The following is a 20,599-nucleotide window of genomic DNA, read 5'->3' on the forward strand; positions in this document are numbered from 1 at the left end:
TACCTTATTTTTATTTATAATATAATAACGAATGATTTTTAACAACGCTGTCTGAATTATTATCATTACCAGATTATTTATAGATTTACACTTAGTTTTCAAAGATTTCTTCGAAGCTGTATGTATTACGATATTTCAAATATTTTCATATTATTATAGGATATTTATCAAAGGGTCGGTCAAATTATTTGAATATATTCCTATCGTAATTAAATTGTATGTCCCAATCAAGCACAACATAAGACACTGTTTTGTATCCAGTATGACTCTAAGACCGATAAATATATAATGTGAAACATCTTAAAAGAGCTGCTTTGGTAAACCAAAGTAGTCTCTTTGATTTGAGGGTGAAAATGAATAGAAAAGATAAGGGTGAATCTGAAAACATTTTGACTAAAATAACTATATATAAAGTAACTATATATAAATTCACAATTTAAAGAAAATAATTCACAATAAAACCCTTTTCACTATTCTCATGGTACAAGACCTCACAATTCAAGAAAAAAAAATCACTGGGAAATATAAACTTAAGTATATAATCTGAAATCACAAGTTAAGAACTAATCCTTTTAATATACTCACCATTTTGTGTGACAAAAGATTGCGCAATAAACCAAGTGTCTTCATGACTATGTTTGCATCAGGGTCAGACAGAAGCCTGAATAGTTGTTCCGTTCCAATAGCTTCAACAACTTGAGATTTTACTTTCTGCTCGACTTGAAATGTCATATTCTAAAAAATAAAATATTATGAAAGTGACACAGTAACTGTAAACTCTCTAAATTATCTGAAGGACAACTTTAGAGCACAGAAAGCCTTTGATGTTGCATTCCATGACATTTAATCACATTATTTGTATTTTTATGGCAAATAAAGAGCTGACAGGATGTTTGTTAAAGATCTATAGACTGATATAAATGCTGTATTGAAAAATAATGGTCATCTATCAGAACTTATATAGCTTAATTACATAGAGTAAGACAAGAAGGTATCATTATAAACTACACAACTTAAATATATAAGGTCAGTTGGCACAAAGAAAATGCAATGGCCGCTGTGGTGTAGTGGTCAGCATACTGAACCAGTAATCCAAGAGACCCAGGGTTCGAGAGCGGTGTGCTGATTTTCATGTGATTTTTCTGTGTAAATATATATATATATACACACAAAGAGAAAAATCACATGGGAAATCAGCATAATTATATATATAAGTTATAACAATGTTTAGGCATATAAAGCACAAATATGAAGGTGTCACACTCCATTCCACATCCGACAGATGATGTCACTTTATTACCAAGGAATGATACTGAGATGTGTAACATAGTCAAAACCTTTCTTTCTTTTTAGGTTGGGTTTTACGTCTCACCAACACAGTATAAGTGTTTCGGCGACTTTCCAGCTTTACTGGTGGAGGAAGACCTCAGATGCTCTGCTGTGCACTATTTCAGGCACTAACAGGCACTTCAGTAGAACCACTAATGTTGCATAGTTTCCTCACATGAAAGAATTCAAAGTCCCCGTCAGGATTTGAACCCACAGTGGTGAGGGACAAGTCGTTTGAAGTCAACAACCTTAACCACTAGCTTACGGACAACCCCACATAGGTGAAAAGAAAGTTAACCCAACAAAAAGCTCAGTAATACAGGATACAGCCTAATATATTATAGAACCCAGTGTACAGAACTATTTATAGATCTGATAAATTATCATACATCTTGTTGTAAAGGTAAAGTGGATGTAGCAGATAAGGTTAATCATGTTTGTTGTGTGTGGGAGTGGGAGCGGGGATAGGGGTATAATGGGGTGGGGGGAGGAGGGTATAATAATCTTTTATATATATAAATATGTACCATGAGTCCCCAGATTCCATTTAGACGTAACCCTGGATCAGGTCTACTAGTCAAGCCAACCAATATGTTGATGGCACCACAATCCAATATACACTGAAATAATAAAACAAATATAGAATAATATTTATCACAAGTGCTGCCAAAGGCTCGAATAATACCTTTTATTAAACTTGTTAAAAAAACTTACACTCATTCTTAGAATTCCATTTTCAAGAAAAAAATTCTTTGTAATAATAGATTTCACAACTGAAGATAGTAGCTGGGGGCTGAACATGCAGAAAAAATGTGTTGTAAAGATAGCAAAATGTTAACAAAGTAGCATTTTGACTTTAATACAAAATACTAAATCACTTTAATTATACTTACTGCCAAAGAGCAAAGGAAGCAAAAGATATTTTACCTATATGGCCAATGAGTAATGTTTTAGAAACTGATACCAACAATAAAAAGAACTATAAAGTACAGCTTTTCAGGCGGCTTGATGGGCCTTTATATAGTTTTATAGAAATTTACCTCTTTACTAGGTGAGAATTCCAGCAGTAAGTTACACATTGTTGATGTAGAAACTTGTAAAAGCTCCTCTGGACCTTCTTGTATTATCTGTAAATAAATTCATACAAAAAATAACTATTATTTAATTTTACCCATGAAATATGGTGCTATATCAGTCAAATATATTTCATATTTGTAAAAAGTAAATATGAAATATAAATATGAAAGTGGGCGGAGTCAAAACTCATATTATTTTAGGGAACTTCTTTTCGCCATTTTGTTTACAAAATCTGATAAATAACAACTTTTTGTTGAATTTTGATTTGAAAACTATCTAGAATTATAGAAAATGGTGTAACTAAAAAAATAAATCAATATCTATAATTCAGTCATGAACGCTGTACAGACGTTTAAAGAGTTGTTTACGTGACGTCACAATGTAGCGCTTAATATCGCGTGCAAAACAAGACAATAATTATATTACTGCGCGCTGTACATTCGCAGTTGCGTATCAAGCAAGAGGGTTCGTAACCATTTTTCTTTGATAATGAAATTAAATAAAAAGGTTATTTTTTCGTTTTTCGTGAAATATGGTGTATATTTTCACTCAACATGATAAAATGCCACTTATTTTTACTCGCCGTCCCGGCTTGTGAAAATATGTGGCAGTTTATCATGTTTCGTGAAAATATATTCCATATTTCACTCAAACAAAAAAATATCCTCTTATTATTATTTTGCACATTATAAAATATAAACCGATGAACTTTCAGTGCTTGAACTACGTTTTTCATTATCAATTATTGGTCAATCACCAGTATAATAGTTTTGAAATATATTACTTTTTCAACTCAACTTGAAAGCAAAAAAATAAGCATAATGTCACTTTAACTTATCAGCTAAGGAGGCCGAGTATCTGGTTGATGTTTAAATATATTTTAATACTATTAATATCAGTAAATCAGTGCTTCATATAATAAATTATACCTTCATAAGTGGTTTCCATACAGCATGGTCCTGAAACGTGGTTCTCAACAACTGAACTGATCGTGACAGACTATGTAAACATCGTATGGCGGCGGCCGCTACTTTCATATCACTGCTGTTCAGACCTGACACCACACAGTCCATTAAATTCTCAGTCTCAATAATCTAAATATAAAATAAAGTTGTTTATATCTGTAAATTAGGTTTGAATAGAAAAATACATAAATGTTAATAATGTTTGAATAGTAAAATACAAAAAGAAAACATTTGTTTGGTAATATAGATTTACTCTGGAATTGGACAAATGTGGATCCCTGGGTATAAACAAAGTCTAAGAGTTAACTTTGCAATTATATTAGATTATTTCAGGCACGAACAGGTATCTGAGTAGAATCTGAGTGTTCCGTAAGCTAGCTTGATAGCTTCCTAGCATGACAGAATCCAAAATCCCTGTCGGGATTCGTGCACACAGTGGTGAGGGGCAAGTGGTTTGAAGTCAACAACCTTAACAACTTTGGCCATGTCATCCCTGCATATCAAGATGAAAATGCCAAGTTTAGCCGCCAAAAATAATAGAGCATGGTATGAATGCATTGCTGGTTGGCCTGGCTCTATTTGGTGACAAATATAAATCACTGTCAATAGATGTTATTCCAGAACTCGGCAAATGTGGAATTTCCGAGCTAATCTGTAGGTACAAACAAACTTTTACCGTTATAGCTTCACGGTGCACTACCCGTCACAATAGATTAGTCAACCTGTTGAGCTTACTTTTGAAGCTGTAACTGTAAAAGTGTGTTTATACGGACAAATTAGATACGAAATCCCAAAAATATTCTTGATTGCGGAGTTAGTCTTTTCCAGTATGGTTACGATGGATATATGATATATCATACAAACATTACCTGTTTCCTAATATCTTCCTCGTTGGCTCCTATAGCTGCAAATGCTTTAAAAGCTGCTTGTTTCATCTCATTTCCCCAGTTTATATCCTGCAAGATAAATAAAACATTACTGAGTAAAAAACAACAGATTAACCACCATTCCCAATTCTTGCACATTGCTTAAATAGAGACAAGAAGAAAACAAGAGGGCCATGATGGCCCTGAGGTCGCTCACCTGTATATAGCCCCCCCCCCCCCCCCGGCCCAATTTTTACCCAAGGGCTTTTATTTGTTTATTTGAACAGACTTGGGAGACACCCATAAGAAGATGTTTCATGCAAAACATCCAAGTTCTAGCTCATTGTGTTTTTTAAAAGAAGATTTTTTAGAAGTTTTTACTATACACATATAGTTAAAAACAATGACACCCCTCGGGCAGGGCCAGTTTTGACCCCTGGGCTTTTATTTGAACAAACTTTGTAGATATTTACTTAAAGATGTTTCATGCTTAATATCTAAACTCTAGTTATTTGGGTTTTTTCAAAGAAGATTTTTAAGTTTTTGCTATGTATATAAGGAAAATCAATGACCCCCGGGGCGGGGCCAGTTTTGACCCCAGGGCCTTTTTTTGAACATACTTGGTAGACACCCATTAGAACATGTCTCATGCTAAATATCTTAGCTCTAGCTCTTTGGGTTCTTTAAAAGAAGATTTTTTAAGTTTTTACTATATGCATATAGGGAAATTAAATCAATGACCCCCGGGGCGGGGCCAATTTTGACCCCAGGGCTTTTATTTGAACAAACTTGGTAGACATTCACTAGAAGATGTTTCATGCCAAATATCTTAGCTCTAGTTCTTTGGGTTCTTTAAAAGAAGATTTTTTAAGTTTTTACTTTATGCATATAGGGAAAATCAATGACCCCCTGGGGCGGGGCCAATTTGGACCCCAGGGCTTTTATTTGAGCAAACTTGGTAGACATTCACTAGAAGATGTTTCAAGCCAAATATCTAAGCTCTTGCTCTTACAGTTCTTTAAAAGAAGATTTTTTAAGTTTTTACTATATGCATATAGGGAAAATCAATGACCCCCTGGGGCGGGGCCAATTTTGACCCCAGGGCTTTTATTTGAACAAACTTGGTAGACATTTACTAGAAGATGTTTTATGCCAAATATCTAAGCTCTAGCTCTTACGGTTCTTTAAAAGAAGATTTTTTAAGTTTTTACTATATGCATATAGGGAAAATCAATTACCCCCCAGGGCGGGGCCAATTTTGACCCCAGGGCTTTTATTTGAACAAACTTGGTAGACATTCACTAGAAGATGTTTCATGCCAAATATCTAAGCTCTAGCTCTTTGGGTTCTTTAAAAGAAGATTTTTTAAGTTTTTACTTTATGCATATAGGGAAAATCAATGACCCCCTGGGGCGGGGCCAATTTTGACCCCAGGGCTTTTATTTGAACAAACTTGGTAGACATTCACTAGAAGATGTTTCATGCCAAATATCTAAGCTCTAGCTCTTACAGTTCTTTAAAAGAAGATTTTTTAAGTTTTTACTATATGCATATAGGGAAAATCAATGACCCCCCGGGGCGGGGCCAATTTTGACCCCAGGGCTTTTATTTGAACAAACTTGGTAGACACTCACTAGAAGATGTTCCATGCCAAATATCTTAGCTCTAGCTCTTACAGTTCTTTAAAAGAAGATTTTATAAGTTTTTACTATATGCATATAGGGAAAATCAATGACCCCCTGGGGCGGGGCCAATTTTGACCCCAGGGCTTTTATTTGAACAAACTTGGTAAACACTCACTAGAAGATGTTCCATGCCAAATATCTTAGCTCTAGCTCTTACAGTTCTTTAAAAGAAGATTTTATAAGTTTTTACTATATGCATATAGGGAAAATCAATGACCCCCTGGGGCGGGGCCAATTTTGACCCCAGGGCTTTTATTTGAACAAACTTGGTAGACACTCATTAGATGATGTTTCATGCCAAATATCTAAGCTCTAGCTCTTAGGGTTGTTTAAAAGAAGATATTTAAAGATTTTTCTTTCGGTTGCCATGGCAACCAGAGTTCTGCATGGAATTAAATTCTTTGAACAATTTTTAAAGGTGACCACCAAAGGAACATTCCTGTGAAGTTTGGATGAAATTGGCTCAGTGGTTTATGAGGAGATGTCATTTAAAGCAAAAGTTTACGGACGGACGGACGACGGACGGACGGACGGACGGACGCCGGACGAAAAGCGATCACAAAAGCTCACCCTGTCACTTTGTGACAGGTGAGCTAAAAACAAATTAAAAGAGACATGGCCTCGTAAATGCAAGAATGAGTTTGATAGTAAAATCATGAAATCAAAGAATTGATGCATGAAATGTTTAGAATCATTTAATTTCTGCCAAGGGTACTGAAGATGATGTTTAGATAAATTTGTGCCTATTTTATTAGTATCTAAAAATCTCTGACAAAAGGTCATCTGTTACCTATCCCATCAATTACCAGAGTATCCATTACTAGAGGTTTAGGAGTCATTTTACTTCAGATTTTGGCTTGTGACTTCCAAATTATAATGCTTTTCCTTCTTTACCTATAAAATCTGACTTCCAAGGTGAGACATTTTCAGTCTCTGAGTTCCATTTTCTAGAACTTCAATGAAGCCCTGCATCAAGCTTTCAAGTTCTTGAAGGTCACACCGACCATGTAAAGGTCAATGTCACTGGGGGACAAAACTCACATTATTATGTGTTTTTCACTATAAAATTATTTAAAAGGTGAGAAAGGCATAATTAGACAAGATTTGTGAGAACAAATACCATTTGGTTATATGGCAAAACAATATTTCTGGTTTAAACTTAACTTAAAGAATATCTGAAATTTAAAGGCACAGCATGCCTCAGAAATCCATATTTATTAATTCTTTATGACTGTCAAACATATGTTTAAAATGTTTTAAAAGTGTATTAAACACATGTTAGATTGTTAAACAACTAAGGAAAGTAGTGCTGAATGTGCAGTAATGTGTGGTAAAGGTAGCAAAATGTAAACCAAGTAATATTTTAACTTCCATACAAAATATTAATTAAATTTAATGATACTAATTGTTACCAGAGCAACAGAAGCAAATGGACGGTTATCTTTATGGCAAAAAAAGTTTTCTTTTAGTAAACTGTAACAAAGTACAAACAAGAGGGCCATGATGGCCCTGAGGTCGCTCACCTGTATATAGGCCCCCCAACCCCCATCCCCCCCAACGTTGCAGGGCCAATTTAACCCAAGGGCTTTTATTTGCACAAACTTGGTAGATACCCATAAGAAGATGTTTCATGCTAAACATCTAAGCTCTAGCTCATTGGGCTTTTTAAAAATACACATATAGTTAAAAACAATGACACCCCTGGGGCCGGGTCAGTTTTGACCCCAGGGCTTTTATTTGAACAAACTTTGTAGACACTAATACTAGAAGATGTTTCATGCTTAATATCTAAACTCTAGCTATTTGGGTTTTTTCAAAGAAGATTTTAAGTTTTTGCTATACACATATAAAGAAAATCAATGACCCCCGGGGCGGGGCCAATTTTGACCCCAGGTCTCTTATTTGAACAAACTTTGTAGACACTCACTAAAAGATGTTTCATGCTTAATATCTTAACTCTAGCTATTTGGGTTTTTTCAAAGAAGATTTTTAAGTTTTTGCTATACACATATAAGGAAAATCAATGACCCCCGGGGCGGTGCCAATTTTGACCCCAGGGCTTTTATTTGAACAAACTTGGTAGACACCTATTAGAACATGTTTGAACATATCTTAGCCATAGCTCTTTGAGTTCTTTAAAAGAAGATTTTTTAAGTTTTTACTACAGTCCGACCCCGGTTATTCGACAACCCTTTATTCGAATACCCGGCATTATCCGAAGTAGATCGGCGGTCCCGTTTTTATCTCTACATAAAACAATATAAATACGAGGGTATTATTCAAAATGCATTATCCGAATACCTCCTATTTTTCGAAGTAAAATTTCGGTCCCGATTATACAATTATGAAAGAATTTCACACCTATTATTCGAAGCCAGTCTAATTATTATTCGAAGACCGACTAATTGGCGCAGATCCACTCGCTGACCAGTCGACTTGTGAAAAATATCCACAGTCATGCGTGTAATTAGACAATCATGATAATAACTCTTTGTGTGTTCTTTAATCAACTTTAATTACCGAAAATGAAAAGCTATGCACAATGTCCGATTTTGTTGAAGATGACAGCAATAATTTTTATACAATCCGTATATGTGAATTTGTCAAAACATGCAAAACATTTTTTCATTAATTGCAACGCTACATGAGAGCCTTAATTTATCCTATTCGAAAAGCTGTAAATACCGTAGTGACGACACGGCCGTTATCAAAGCTTTGCGCGAAACGAAACGATACATAATGTAAAATAAAATGCAAGTATTTATGTCTTCAATGTCAATACAATAATTTTTACGCATCTTTTCTTAAATATTTATTTTTCTCAATTGATTACAGGAAGCAAGTATGTTGTAAACGGTAGTTTTGCGATGATTGGTCAAAGTGGAGTAGTTTTCGTCTATCACAATATTTCGATTTCGATTATTCGAACCCATCGATTATTCGAAGTAAATATTCAGTCCCAGGCACTTCGAATAAACGGGGTTGGACTGTATATGCATATAGGGAAAATCAATGACCCCCCGGGGCGGGGCCAATTTTGACCCCAGGGCTTTTATTTGAACAAACTTGGTAGACACTTACTAGAAAATGTTTCATGCTAAATATCTTAACTCTAACTCTTTTGGTTCTTTAAAAGAAGATTTTTTAAGTTTTTACTATATGCATATAGGGAAAATCAATGACCCCCTGGGGCGGGGCCAATTTTGACCCCAGGGCTTTTATTTGAACAAACTTGGTAGACACCTATTAGAACATGTTTGATGCTCAATATCTTAGCCATAGCTCTTTGAGTTCTTTAAAAGAAGATTTTTTAAGTTTTTACTATATGCATATAGGGAAAATCAATGACCCCCTGGGGCGGGGCCAATTTTGACCCCAGGGCTTTTATTTGAACAAACTTGGTAGACACTCACTAGAAGATGTTTCATGCCAAATATCTAAGCTCTAGCTCTTATGGTTTTTTAAAAGAAGATATTTAAAGTTTTTTCTTTCGGTTGCCATGGCAACCAGAGTTCTGCATGGAATTAAATTCTTTGAACAATTTTTAAAGGTGACCACCAAAGGAACATTCCTGTGAAGTTTGGATGAAATTGGCTTAGTGGTTTATGAGGAGATGTCATTTAAAGTAAAAGTTTACGGACGGACGACGGACGGATGGACGGACGGACGGACGCCGGACGGACGCCGGACGAAAAGCGATCACAAAAGCTCACCCTGTCACTTTGTGACAGGTGAGCTAAAAAAAAGTTAAGGAAAATAAAATGATAGCATATCTGAGTCATAATGGGCCTTTAAGGTATATACATGTACTCATAAAATCACATTTTTCTGCTATAAATACCCCTGTGTGAGTGAAAAACGTTGCAATGCTTTTCAATTTTGTGTCATTTATCACAATTAGAATAATCATTCTGGAAAATTGGAGGGAGTGAAAGATCTGAAATTTGGCACACAAGTTATTGGTGTAAATCTGCACTAAATGGAACAGTAATCTCAATACAAATATTTCCACTTCCATCATTTCAAAAAAACTTACACTTTGTTTACCACTCCTAGTAATCTGCTGTACATCTGTATATTTCAGATACTCGGACAGCGTCTTGATAATATGTTCTGATATCGATGCCGTCCTCTGTAATCCGGCATCAACCTCAAGGAGGTACGCCAGTGTCTCCGCGCCCTCGACGTTCTCCTCCAGGGTTCGATCCTTACTACACATCCTGATCAAACATGGCAGTGTCTGAAAATGTAGATTTAGTAGCCTTTAGCCTGATGAATTTATAGACTGGTTTTATTAGCATAATTGGAACTGTCCATTATCAATTTTTGGTATAAAATGTTGGGTATTTATAGCCAACAGTTAAGAGCACAAACATGTACACTGACCTAGCTCCTTCAGTTTTTAACAATTAAAATTTGTTTATTAAAATAAAATAAAAAAAAAAGTGTATCACTCTATTAAAAGAAATTACTTCTACACAAGCAAAGGAAGTTCCTATAACTAATTCTGTTTCACTATTTGAAATGCATAAGTTTAATCCAACATTAATATAGACACTTATGAAGTTTTTCATTAAACAGGGCCAATGCCATTCATTACATATTGCTAGAATTTGTTCCACTGTGGAGAAATAATGATTCAAAGTAAATTTTGTTGAATGGTAGCCATTTTGTTCTTGAGTGGGTCAGAGCTGTTGACTGACTGTTGAAACACTGGGTCATAGTGTGGGTATTCCTATCCATTGAAAATTGCAACAGGTGAAATAAATTCACTATAAAAACATTCATGGAAAGAAAATGCTGCATGTTTACCATTTTCTTATTGAAATTGGTTGTAGTTGCTATAATAATTAAATCAAAGCCCTATCTTAGAACATGTAAACAAAATAAGAAAAGCATTGATGTAAAGCATCAAAGGGCGTCCAAGCAAGAAATGCAGCAACTGCATGAAGATGAACTATAGTAGACATATGATGACTAGATATTCTTATAAACTTTTCAAAGGTTAATTGGTTTTTTTCCAGAATTGTATATCATTTATGAATGGGCGGACAAAAGACATTGCTCATCATGAACTTTGGTAGGCATGCTAGAGATTAGAATTTTAAATGTTTTTTTTTTCCACAGGAACTTGAAATTCTTTCAATATTAACTATAATATCCAAAATATACAGGTCTATAATATCCAAAATATACCCCCTATATAATATAAGATTTTTTATACTATATAGGCGTATTTTTGGATTTTATCATTAATATTGGTTATTTGATAGAATTTTAAGTTCATGTGGTATTTTCTTTGGAACATAAAAAATAGCAGTCAAAATGAACAAAGTCTGCTAATTGATTTATTGGGAGGCCAATCTACTGTTTTAATGAATTACTTCAAAAAACCTCGTCTGACCCACAAGTGTGTTTACATTCCTATCAATAAACCCATAAAAACTCATGTTAAAATTGCAGATGATAAAATATTCGGCAAATTAATAATTATTTGAATATGTTTGCCTTTCATTCCTGCAAAATTCTACAGTTCGTTATTTATTACAATAGCGCCACACAAATTACAGATGACTACTTCTATAAATAGATTTTCGGACTTTCCCAATGTTAAGGTCATCATTCTATTTATAGGTTCAGCAATAACATACATAATAACCCACTGTGTGCTACAAAATGATTAATAAAAAGACCAAGAGCGCGATTATGATGGATAAGATAATTTCATTTGAATATGTTTGCATTGCGAAATTCTCCAGTTCGTTATTCATTGTACACATCGCAACATTTTAATTATCAAACACCCTCATGCCAAGCGGAATGATCGACTATTATGACCGACGAAAAGGCCCGAGAAGTTGCAATTGCCCTTTTACAAAATCTGATTTCATTCCATAAGGCGCTTCGGCGCGGACGCCAATAAAAATTACTTCAATAGTTCTAATAACTCATGAAATACAAATAACCTTAGCTCTGCTGTAAAAACAAAATAGATATTTCTGTAAATTTTAAATATTTACCTTCATGGCTATTTTATGATCTTGTGGGTCAATAGCACCACCTCGGCACATGTAGGCTAGCACTTTGGCAGCTAGAATTTGCATCTCTGAAGTCTTATCTCTATACAGTAACTGTACCAAAAGATTTGGGAATGGTTCTCCATTATGTGTGGCTGTATAGAGAAAATAACATTGAATTAGTTATTAATATACATGTCTGTCTGTTATACAGATTTTTGACACCTTTTTGGTTGGAGCCGGGTGTCAGTCAGTCCACCTGTCTAGCTTCACTGGGTAACTAACGAGTAATTACCAAATTCTCTGCAAGTGAGCAACTATTTATCACACATGATTTCTGACTCAGCAGTGAGAGACAAATGACCATTGGACTCAATGCAAGAAAATCAAATGTCAAGGAGAAATTTCTTACTTTAAAGTTTAGGATTAAACCAGTGATTTTGTATCAGCCTTAATGCAAAAGAAGTCAAGGTCACTGATTTTATATAGGGTTCCCTCTAGTACCACTGAAAGTTGATATCCTGCTAAAAACAAGTGAAGGCTAAAAGTACAACACTGGTTTTACCCTTATAATTCTTCCTAACTGTCCACTTTTGACATAAATATTCAACAGACTGAAACATTTGAGTTTAACTTCAACAGTAATGTATGGCTGAAAAAACTCTACATAACTTAAAAAGTGCCAGTTAGTGTAAATATAACTCCAAATCAAAATATATAGGTATCTCCTGACCTTTAACTATGTCTTAATTTCATTCATTTAAAGAGACTTAAACACATGCATGCATATAAATATAGTCCCTTAAACGCTCTTCTACCTGCCCCCTTTAAATGCATTCTATTCCCGTTACTTCTGCTCGGTCCCACGTAAGCTGATAAGGATCTTTTTGTCTTGTGCAAAACTTGCTTCTTGATCTATGACAGTTAACTAATGTCTTCACTCATTATTGTACATTAAAATGCAAAAATTAATAGTGCACATCATTTTATTGTTATCAATGTTGCTGACTAAAAAAACCAGATTCTAGATTAAATATCAAACTCTAACTTCACATAATTAGTTTATACAGAATTTATTTTAGTTTGATTGTGAAGGAAGCTTCAAGCTAACAGACACACTATTGAATCCGTTCCTGGAACCAACCAGTACTGAGCAATGAGTGTAAAGTTTCTTGCTCAAGGATACAATGACTTGCCCCTGACGGGGTTTGAACCCTTGCAGCTAGCAATCATTAGATTATTAGTCTGACATATTAACCACTCTGCCATGCCGCCACTTCACATGATTGTTGTTATTGTTGTCATAGTAACGTACCATTTGCAACAGTAGCGCTTGTCTCGTCGTTGTCCTTCACCAGCATGGCGAGACATTTCAACGTCGGCATTTGTACTTTATAAACGTTCCCGGCAATGAGTGACACGAGAGGAGGTACAATCTGACTCCGGCACAGTTTGTTCTGATGTTCTGTTGTCTAAAATTAAAGTGATTTTATGCTCATTTTTTTCGTTGTCGAGTTGAGTTGAACTGACTATATATTTAAAAAAAAATGACATTTTTTTTGGTTATTGACTAATAATTGATTTGAACTAGACTATAAACCTGAAAGCAATTATGGCAAAAGTTATTTTGACTTTATTCTGCATGGTGCTAAGAATATGCATTTGAAAGAAACTATTTTAGAAATACAGTCAAACCTGGCATGAGTTGGCTAGAATGTGGGTGATGCATTCCTGTGTACAGACCGACTGCGGCATTATGTTCACTAAATGAGGTATAACTGTAGGATCCTGTAAACAAGAAAAAACAATTGAAAAACTATTGCAGTATAAAACCTGCTACAAAACAAACTGGTTATTACATGAACCTGTTATTACAAAAACTTGTTATTGCACAAATCTCTTACTACAAAATTTTGCTTTCACAAAATCTTAGTTCATATTTAAAAGCCATATTTTGTGATATTAATATGAAATATTTTATATCATAACATGAAATAGTAAATCATATTTACATGAAACACTTTGCATAATTTACATGGAATACTTTATCATTTACATAAAAACATTGCAATATACACTGTAATATTTACTTGAAATACTTGAAAATTATATGAAACAGTAGAACACTTTGCTAGATTATTTTTAGTGCTTGATAGTAAAACAAGAGCCTGAATATTGTAAAATTTTCTAAGTTTATAAAAGGCCATAATTCTGTCAAAATCCATGTCAGAGTTACAGTCCTAGGACAGTGACCTCCTAATATAAGAATGTGAAGATTCAACCGATCCCTTTGATTGTTTCTGAGATACCAATTTACTTACTCACAAAAAAATTAACCAAAGTGAGACACCGGCGCCTATGGCTAGGCGAGTACAATAGCTCCCACTATTTGAACATCTTACTATTCTCCGAGCTAAAAATTACATTTGAGCCGCATCACGACAAAACCAACATAATGCATTTGCGACCAGCATGGATCCAGACCAGCCTGCGCATCCGCGCAGTCTGATCAGAATCCATGCTGTTCGCTATCAGTTTCTCCACTTGTAATAGAGTTGGTAAGCGATTAGCATGGATCCTGATCAGACTGCGCGGATGCGCAGGCTGGTCTGAATCCATGCTGGTTGCAAACGCATTATGTTGGTTTTGTCGTGTCACGGCTCATTTACTACGATCTAACCTGATAGATAAAGCTGACACAATTAGAGTTGCTCATGTAGATAGTCCTCAAACATCGTAAACAAGCCTCGACAAACGGAAGATTCGGGTTACTCAAACCTGTAATATAATTATAATACTGCTTATTTGTAACGTCACTTTTCATTAGATAATTGTGATGTTTATATAGTTTTATATACATGGCTGCTGTCAGTTTATGAAGAAATCACATTTTTTTTTCTTCTAAGAAGGAAGTTTACTGTATAATAAATTCATTATAAAGATTCCTGACAAGTTATATGGCTGTACATATTTGCAATACAATATAATTCTCACCTATCAGCTTGGGTTATCCATGTATCAATCTCCACGCAGTGATCTCCCCTTAATTCTTCGGCATAGATCTCTGCCACCAAGGTCCCGATATATCAGAATTTCTGATATACCATATTTTTTTCAAAAATTGTTTTATTTACTGCTTTTATCTATCAGTTAAGTTTTTTCTCTTTTCTTATGGATAAATAAATAAATAATATGAATATTTAGAAATAATTTTAAAATTATGAGAATATTTTCTACCGAGACAATATTTTGATATTTTATATTTTTTAGCTTTTGAATTTATTTTTTGTTATTTTGTACACTTTTGATAATTTTTTGATAAACTATATCGAACGTAGGCACTAAAAGTTAAAAATAAAACAGAAAGAGAAAAATGACGTTAGATTTTCTATGTAACGGTCGATATTTACATTTGAATTTCGACGTTACGTCATGTGACTTTCATCATCATGTGACGTCTTTGAAGGCAGTGATTACAATTCTGTCAAGGGAGGTAATCACTGTGAGGAGTTTGTCCATGTATATGCAAACAACCATTTATATAGTGCTATATTACATGTCGAAAATATTTATAACTAATAATAATCATGCCTCAACAAATTGCAGATTTGGGATACACATGACAGAACTCAAAGTCACTAGGACTGGAACCCATAACTATCAGGAGCAGGTGAATCAGTCAAAAAGTTTACAATTGGACCATAACAGATCAATTACCTATTCCTTGTAATTTTTCTTTAGTTCACTTTAATAAATGAATGTAGAGGTGGCACTGTGGTTAAATTCTCTACCACTAAACCCAGGATAGTGGGTAAGAGTCCAAGTAGTGTCCATGTTTCAAATTTTAAAGTGGAGTCTATATTCCAAGTATCAAAGTGGAGTCCATGTTTCAAATATGAAATACTGTTGAATTCTAAGAAGTAAACTGTTCTAAATAAACATCAGAATTTTACCAAATCAATATGAAATAACTATGTTTAAATGATTAGCTGCAAATGAACAGCCAATGTCTATTTTTAATTTCCATTCTGGCCCTGACTCTAACTAGTTAAATGACAAAACTTCTTTTTTGAGAGAAAGCCAGCTGATGTAAATTAAGTGGTGACCTTCCATAAGATTAACATCTCAGTTTTTTGTTCATCAGTAAAACTGGAAAGTCACTAAATGAGTTATACAAAAGAGTTATAATGTAAACTCCTTCATTTAGAATCACCCCAAACTACTCCTTCTTTTCCTGAAAAGCTATAACATAACTATAACTATAACAACCCTCCCCTCCAACCCCCCCCCCCCCAAAAAAAAAAAAAAAAAAAAAAAAAAATAAACTAATGATGAACAACAGAACCTTTGAATAGTACAGAGACACTGCCTTCTTCCACTAGTGTGTTTATATTGTCTACGGTGCCTTTAGCTATAGATCCCATCACAATAGCTGCATCTGTTCTTATCTGCTGGGGGGCATCTTCATCCACTAACCATTGTAATAACCTAGAAAACATAATATATATATGCTAATATATGTACATTAATTTTGTGGTAGATATCAGAGATCATCAAAAAATAATATTAAGGCACCAGTTTCCCCTCCATAGAGTAATGGCCTTTAAGTCCTTTATTGAGCTTTTGGTCTTCTTTGACATACTGGTACCGTATCTATGTAGATGTAAAATATTCTGAGCTAGTTATTCTTCAAGACTGCTACAGGACATACACACATTTATAATATACATGTAACTTGTAAGTTTTTGTCTAATGAAAGTACAGTCATTTTAAACAGAAACATGATCGATTTTTTTTATTCCAAAACTCATACTGATTCAAATTATGATGTCACAAAATGTAATGTTTCTATATCAATACCTTGTTTGCCTATTCATCAAGAAAAAGAGTTTCTTTACAATTGTACAATTTTACCCAATCAATTTAAGGGATACAATTTAAAACATGGCTCATTTGTGCAATCTTTCCCTATGTACTATATATCCATTAACATACCTTGGAACAGCCCCATGGTTGATAGCATTAGCTTTCTGCTTGTTATTTCCAATCACAGAATTCTTTATCCATCTATAATAATAACATTATAGGACAAAAATAATATATATTGTCTTCTAAACGCCCATTTTGTCAGGTAAGTAAACCAGTGTCAAGATCACAAACTAAAACTGGATGTATACTATATCTGCATGAATGCAGCTAGCTTACTGAACGTCAGTGGTTCCTAACTCAGGTGCCCGTTTGTGACTGAAATAATGCACGGATGGGCACCTGATGTCTTCCTTCACCTATACTGTGTTGGTACCACGTAACACCCTGCATAAACAATATAGATTACTTGTAAACTTTTTTTACTGTGTTATTCATAACATAAAGTGTTTACCGAGTTGGTTTTATTTTTAAATGGCATACTACATGTTAGTCATTTAATAATTTATTATTTTTTAAATAAATCTATCAGATTCTACCTAAGCTATAGCATGTACTCCTCATAAAAATTACAGTAAAAGCTTTTTCTAAGAATTAAATAAGTCTATGATTTCATTAAATAAGCAATTTATTTTTTTACAACTGATGGAGGGTAATCATTTTAACAATACATCTTAGACAGACTTTTGGCTATAAATAACATACACTGTCTACATGTGTATACTTACATTAAGGCCTCTTGCCATTTATCAGGCTCATCATTGTGCAAGGTATCATACCAGCCAGTCTGGCCATCTACCTCCTAAAATAAAATAAATACAGGTACCAAATTACATGTTTAACAATATGACAGCTTTGAATGACCAACTACTTACTGTATAAGTGGTTAATTTTGTATCATGGAAATATTTGCAATTTTTGTGAATTGAAATTATTCACAAACAATCAGTCACGCAAAAATTATTTCTTTTCAGACAAACTTTCTTCAATCATTTGAAAACACATTTTCATACAACATCTTACATGAATAAGTTTCAAGTACTGAGATTAATTTTTCTCATTGCTTATTTGGTCTTAGTATAGCAGATGTGAATTTTAACAAGTTATTAAATTCTTAACTTTTCATTATTTATCTTTTTTAAGACGTGACGGGTCTTTAAATCATTTATTGAATCCGACGTGGTGGGTCTTTAAAGTTTGTAAAGGTGAACTGTAATCAATATTTCCTACAGACTTTCTTTATTCTTGATTGGCTCTTTCGATTTGTCTTATCCAATCGGAACTTGCGTTTCAAGTGCTTGTGGTCACATGGTATAAAATTGTAGGAGAAGCTGCCATGTTTAACTTCAGTTCATGGTGTACCTCTACACCACAAGACATCATCTGTATTTGATATTTTAATCTTTAATCTTATTATTTTGGTGTAATGTATTATAAAGTTTATGGTTATAATGTTTGTATTGTTCTGGATTCATAGAGTAAGGATACAGTTATTAGCTTACAGTTAATTTAGTAATGTATAATGCTATTTGCATCTTTGATAACTAATATTGTATTTTGTATAATATTTGAATATTTGATATATGATATCTCTTTGATATCTTGTACATTTGATATCATTGATATCAAAAATGGTTAATTGATATTATTGATATCAAAAATGGTTAACACTTTTTGTTTAACTATTGCTTTATATCCAGACAGTATTATAAGGTTTTGTACAGTCTTATACAGTGGTATACAGACCCGTATGTAAATATTTGTATATAGTCTTTGAGTGGACCCACTGGTAAAATAAAGCAGAAATATCCGTGAACCATATCAAGCCTTGGTTTTAAGTAAACCCCCAATCTGCTAGATTAACAAATCACAAATGTTTTAATGAAATAATATATGTCTTAATAACACAAAAGGTTATTCATAACTCTGGGTAAAATCCATTCTCAGTTGTTGGAATTTGATTTCAGGTTTTCCCCCTTTTCTGGTTTATCATGGTATAATTTCCTTTTCAGAAAACAGCAGGTTGTTTTGAAAATTGAAAAATTAATCACTGCTCTGCAAAAGGAAAAAGGAATTGGGAGAAAATAGGCCACATTAACGTTGAATCTGAATTCTTGCATGCAAATACAACATGTAATTATTATTAATAAAAATATACAGACCAATACTCAGTAAATTACAGGTCTGAACATCACGCCATGGCCATCCCTTGTGTTATAGGTTACTCACAGCAACTTCAGACTATTATAAATTCACTTTCTTTTCTAGGGCAGTATACCATTGTACAACAACATATACTCAACATCACTAATTCCACGTCATCACTTATTTCACGGTAATGGCATATTTTCATGAGACCAAGGTTAAACTTGGTCAAAATTGACATATTTTATTCATACACCTAAACAACCAAGTTTTTGTGCAAAATATTTTAAATCTCTAGATTTTTACAACATTTTACAAATTTCTGCAAAAAAGCAACAATAGTCCATTAAATTTGTGTATACGTCTGAAACAATCATTATTTTCTAAATGTTCTTGTATGTTGAAAAATTAAATTTTGAGCTACAAGGTATAGTTTTAATATTTAAAATCAAGCAAAATGACATGTAGAAATTTAAACTGAAACATGACAAAACTTAAGTGTAACACCATTTATGGCGATTTAAATGATGACATACTGTTTTCTAAATGGCTGACACATGGTCTATGTCTGGTCCATTAGAATTGATTTTGATTGAATATACTGTTGTTACAGTAGAAAATACCTGTATGTCACAGCTTATGACAATTTTTGTACCATAAGTTAAATTTGTTATTTTCTTTCATGTTTCAAAATGTTAAGTACCGCGAACAAAGAGGAGCACAGTATACCCCCTGCAGTTGCTACCCAGAGCAGTTCAGTCCAGCCACAACTTGCAATGAACATATCCAACCCTTGTTTTCCAGCCCCCTGTTTTTTAAATCTTCAATATTCTTTTATCCTCTTTTAAAATAATTCTTTTAACCTTCTTGCGATTCTGACGTGCAGACATGTCTTTGTCCCCCTCGATGAGTGGTTCGACATTTGTGAAAGATAGAAAAAAATATGCACAGAGGACGAAATTGACATGTCATTCCGACAAAATAACTTTTGTTTTGGTTGTTAACCAGTTGAATAAGACGGAAGTATGAGAAACCGGAATAATATGTTTTATTTGTTCACATCATCCCAATTTTGTACGAACATCATTATATCCGAACATACCTACAGTTACATAAATAATAGACAAAATTCCGTACAATATAAACAAGTCAGGGTTAAACATTGCATCTGCATGCTATAAAATGATTTTTCTTTAAATAAAACAAATTACCATTGAAGAATATAGCATTGCAATTTAAAACGTAAAAATTCGTCTTCTCTTCTCCAAATATGATCTGAGTAAATGCGACGCTTGTATAAACAGGTTGTATGGTACTAAATATCGAGAGACAACTGATGGCCTCTGACAGCGACTGGACTGGAATTACTACAAATTTTAGTATATAATGCGGTACGTTACGATACCGAAATCAACTTGATTTCGGTAAAGTTACCGAAATCAACTTTTCATTACCGAAATCAACTTATAAAATCACAATTAAGCGTTTTATTATACTTTTTTCATTATAATATATTACAATAGGTTAAGTTTGACTTTCATGCAAAAAATCAGTTCGAAATAATCATTAATAATGATATAAGAAACATT

The 20,599-nt window shown here is 33.7% G+C and overlaps 1 protein-coding gene across 1 annotated transcript; it reads right to left on the reverse strand.

Annotated features, from left to right (window-relative positions):
• Window positions 1-549: 549 nt before the first annotated feature.
• Window positions 550-20,312, reverse strand: LOC132718422 (armadillo repeat-containing protein 8-like). The gene is made up of 14 exons (XM_060702118.1): window positions 20,222-20,312; window positions 17,594-17,667; window positions 16,935-17,006; window positions 16,285-16,427; window positions 14,620-14,717; window positions 13,635-13,727; window positions 13,255-13,411; window positions 11,943-12,094; window positions 9,959-10,162; window positions 4,241-4,327; window positions 3,336-3,500; window positions 2,370-2,456; window positions 1,857-1,949; window positions 550-735 (listed from the first exon to the last, which is right to left on the reverse strand). Exons 1-14 carry the CDS (start codon window positions 20,237-20,239, stop codon window positions 550-552), a joined length of 1,629 nt encoding a protein of 542 aa, XP_060558101.1. The 5' UTR covers window positions 20,240-20,312.
• Between the last annotated feature and the right edge of the window lie 287 nt (window positions 20,313-20,599).

The sequence above is a fragment of the Ruditapes philippinarum genome, unplaced genomic scaffold, assembly GCF_026571515.1.
Source record: "Ruditapes philippinarum isolate M1 unplaced genomic scaffold, ASM2657151v2 ctg7756_1_1_1_1, whole genome shotgun sequence".
In the NCBI taxonomy this organism is placed as follows: domain Eukaryota; kingdom Metazoa; phylum Mollusca; class Bivalvia; order Venerida; family Veneridae; genus Ruditapes; species Ruditapes philippinarum.

Coding starts and splice junctions, on each gene's coding strand:
- LOC132718422 (XM_060702118.1), bottom strand. Junction 17,007..17,593: donor AAATGGCAAGAGGCCTTAAT/GTAAGTATACAC, acceptor TTATTATTATAG/ATGGATAAAGAATTCTGTGA. Junction 12,095..13,254: donor AAGCGCTACTGTTGCAAATG/GTACGTTACTAT, acceptor TTCTCTATACAG/CCACACATAATGGAGAACCA.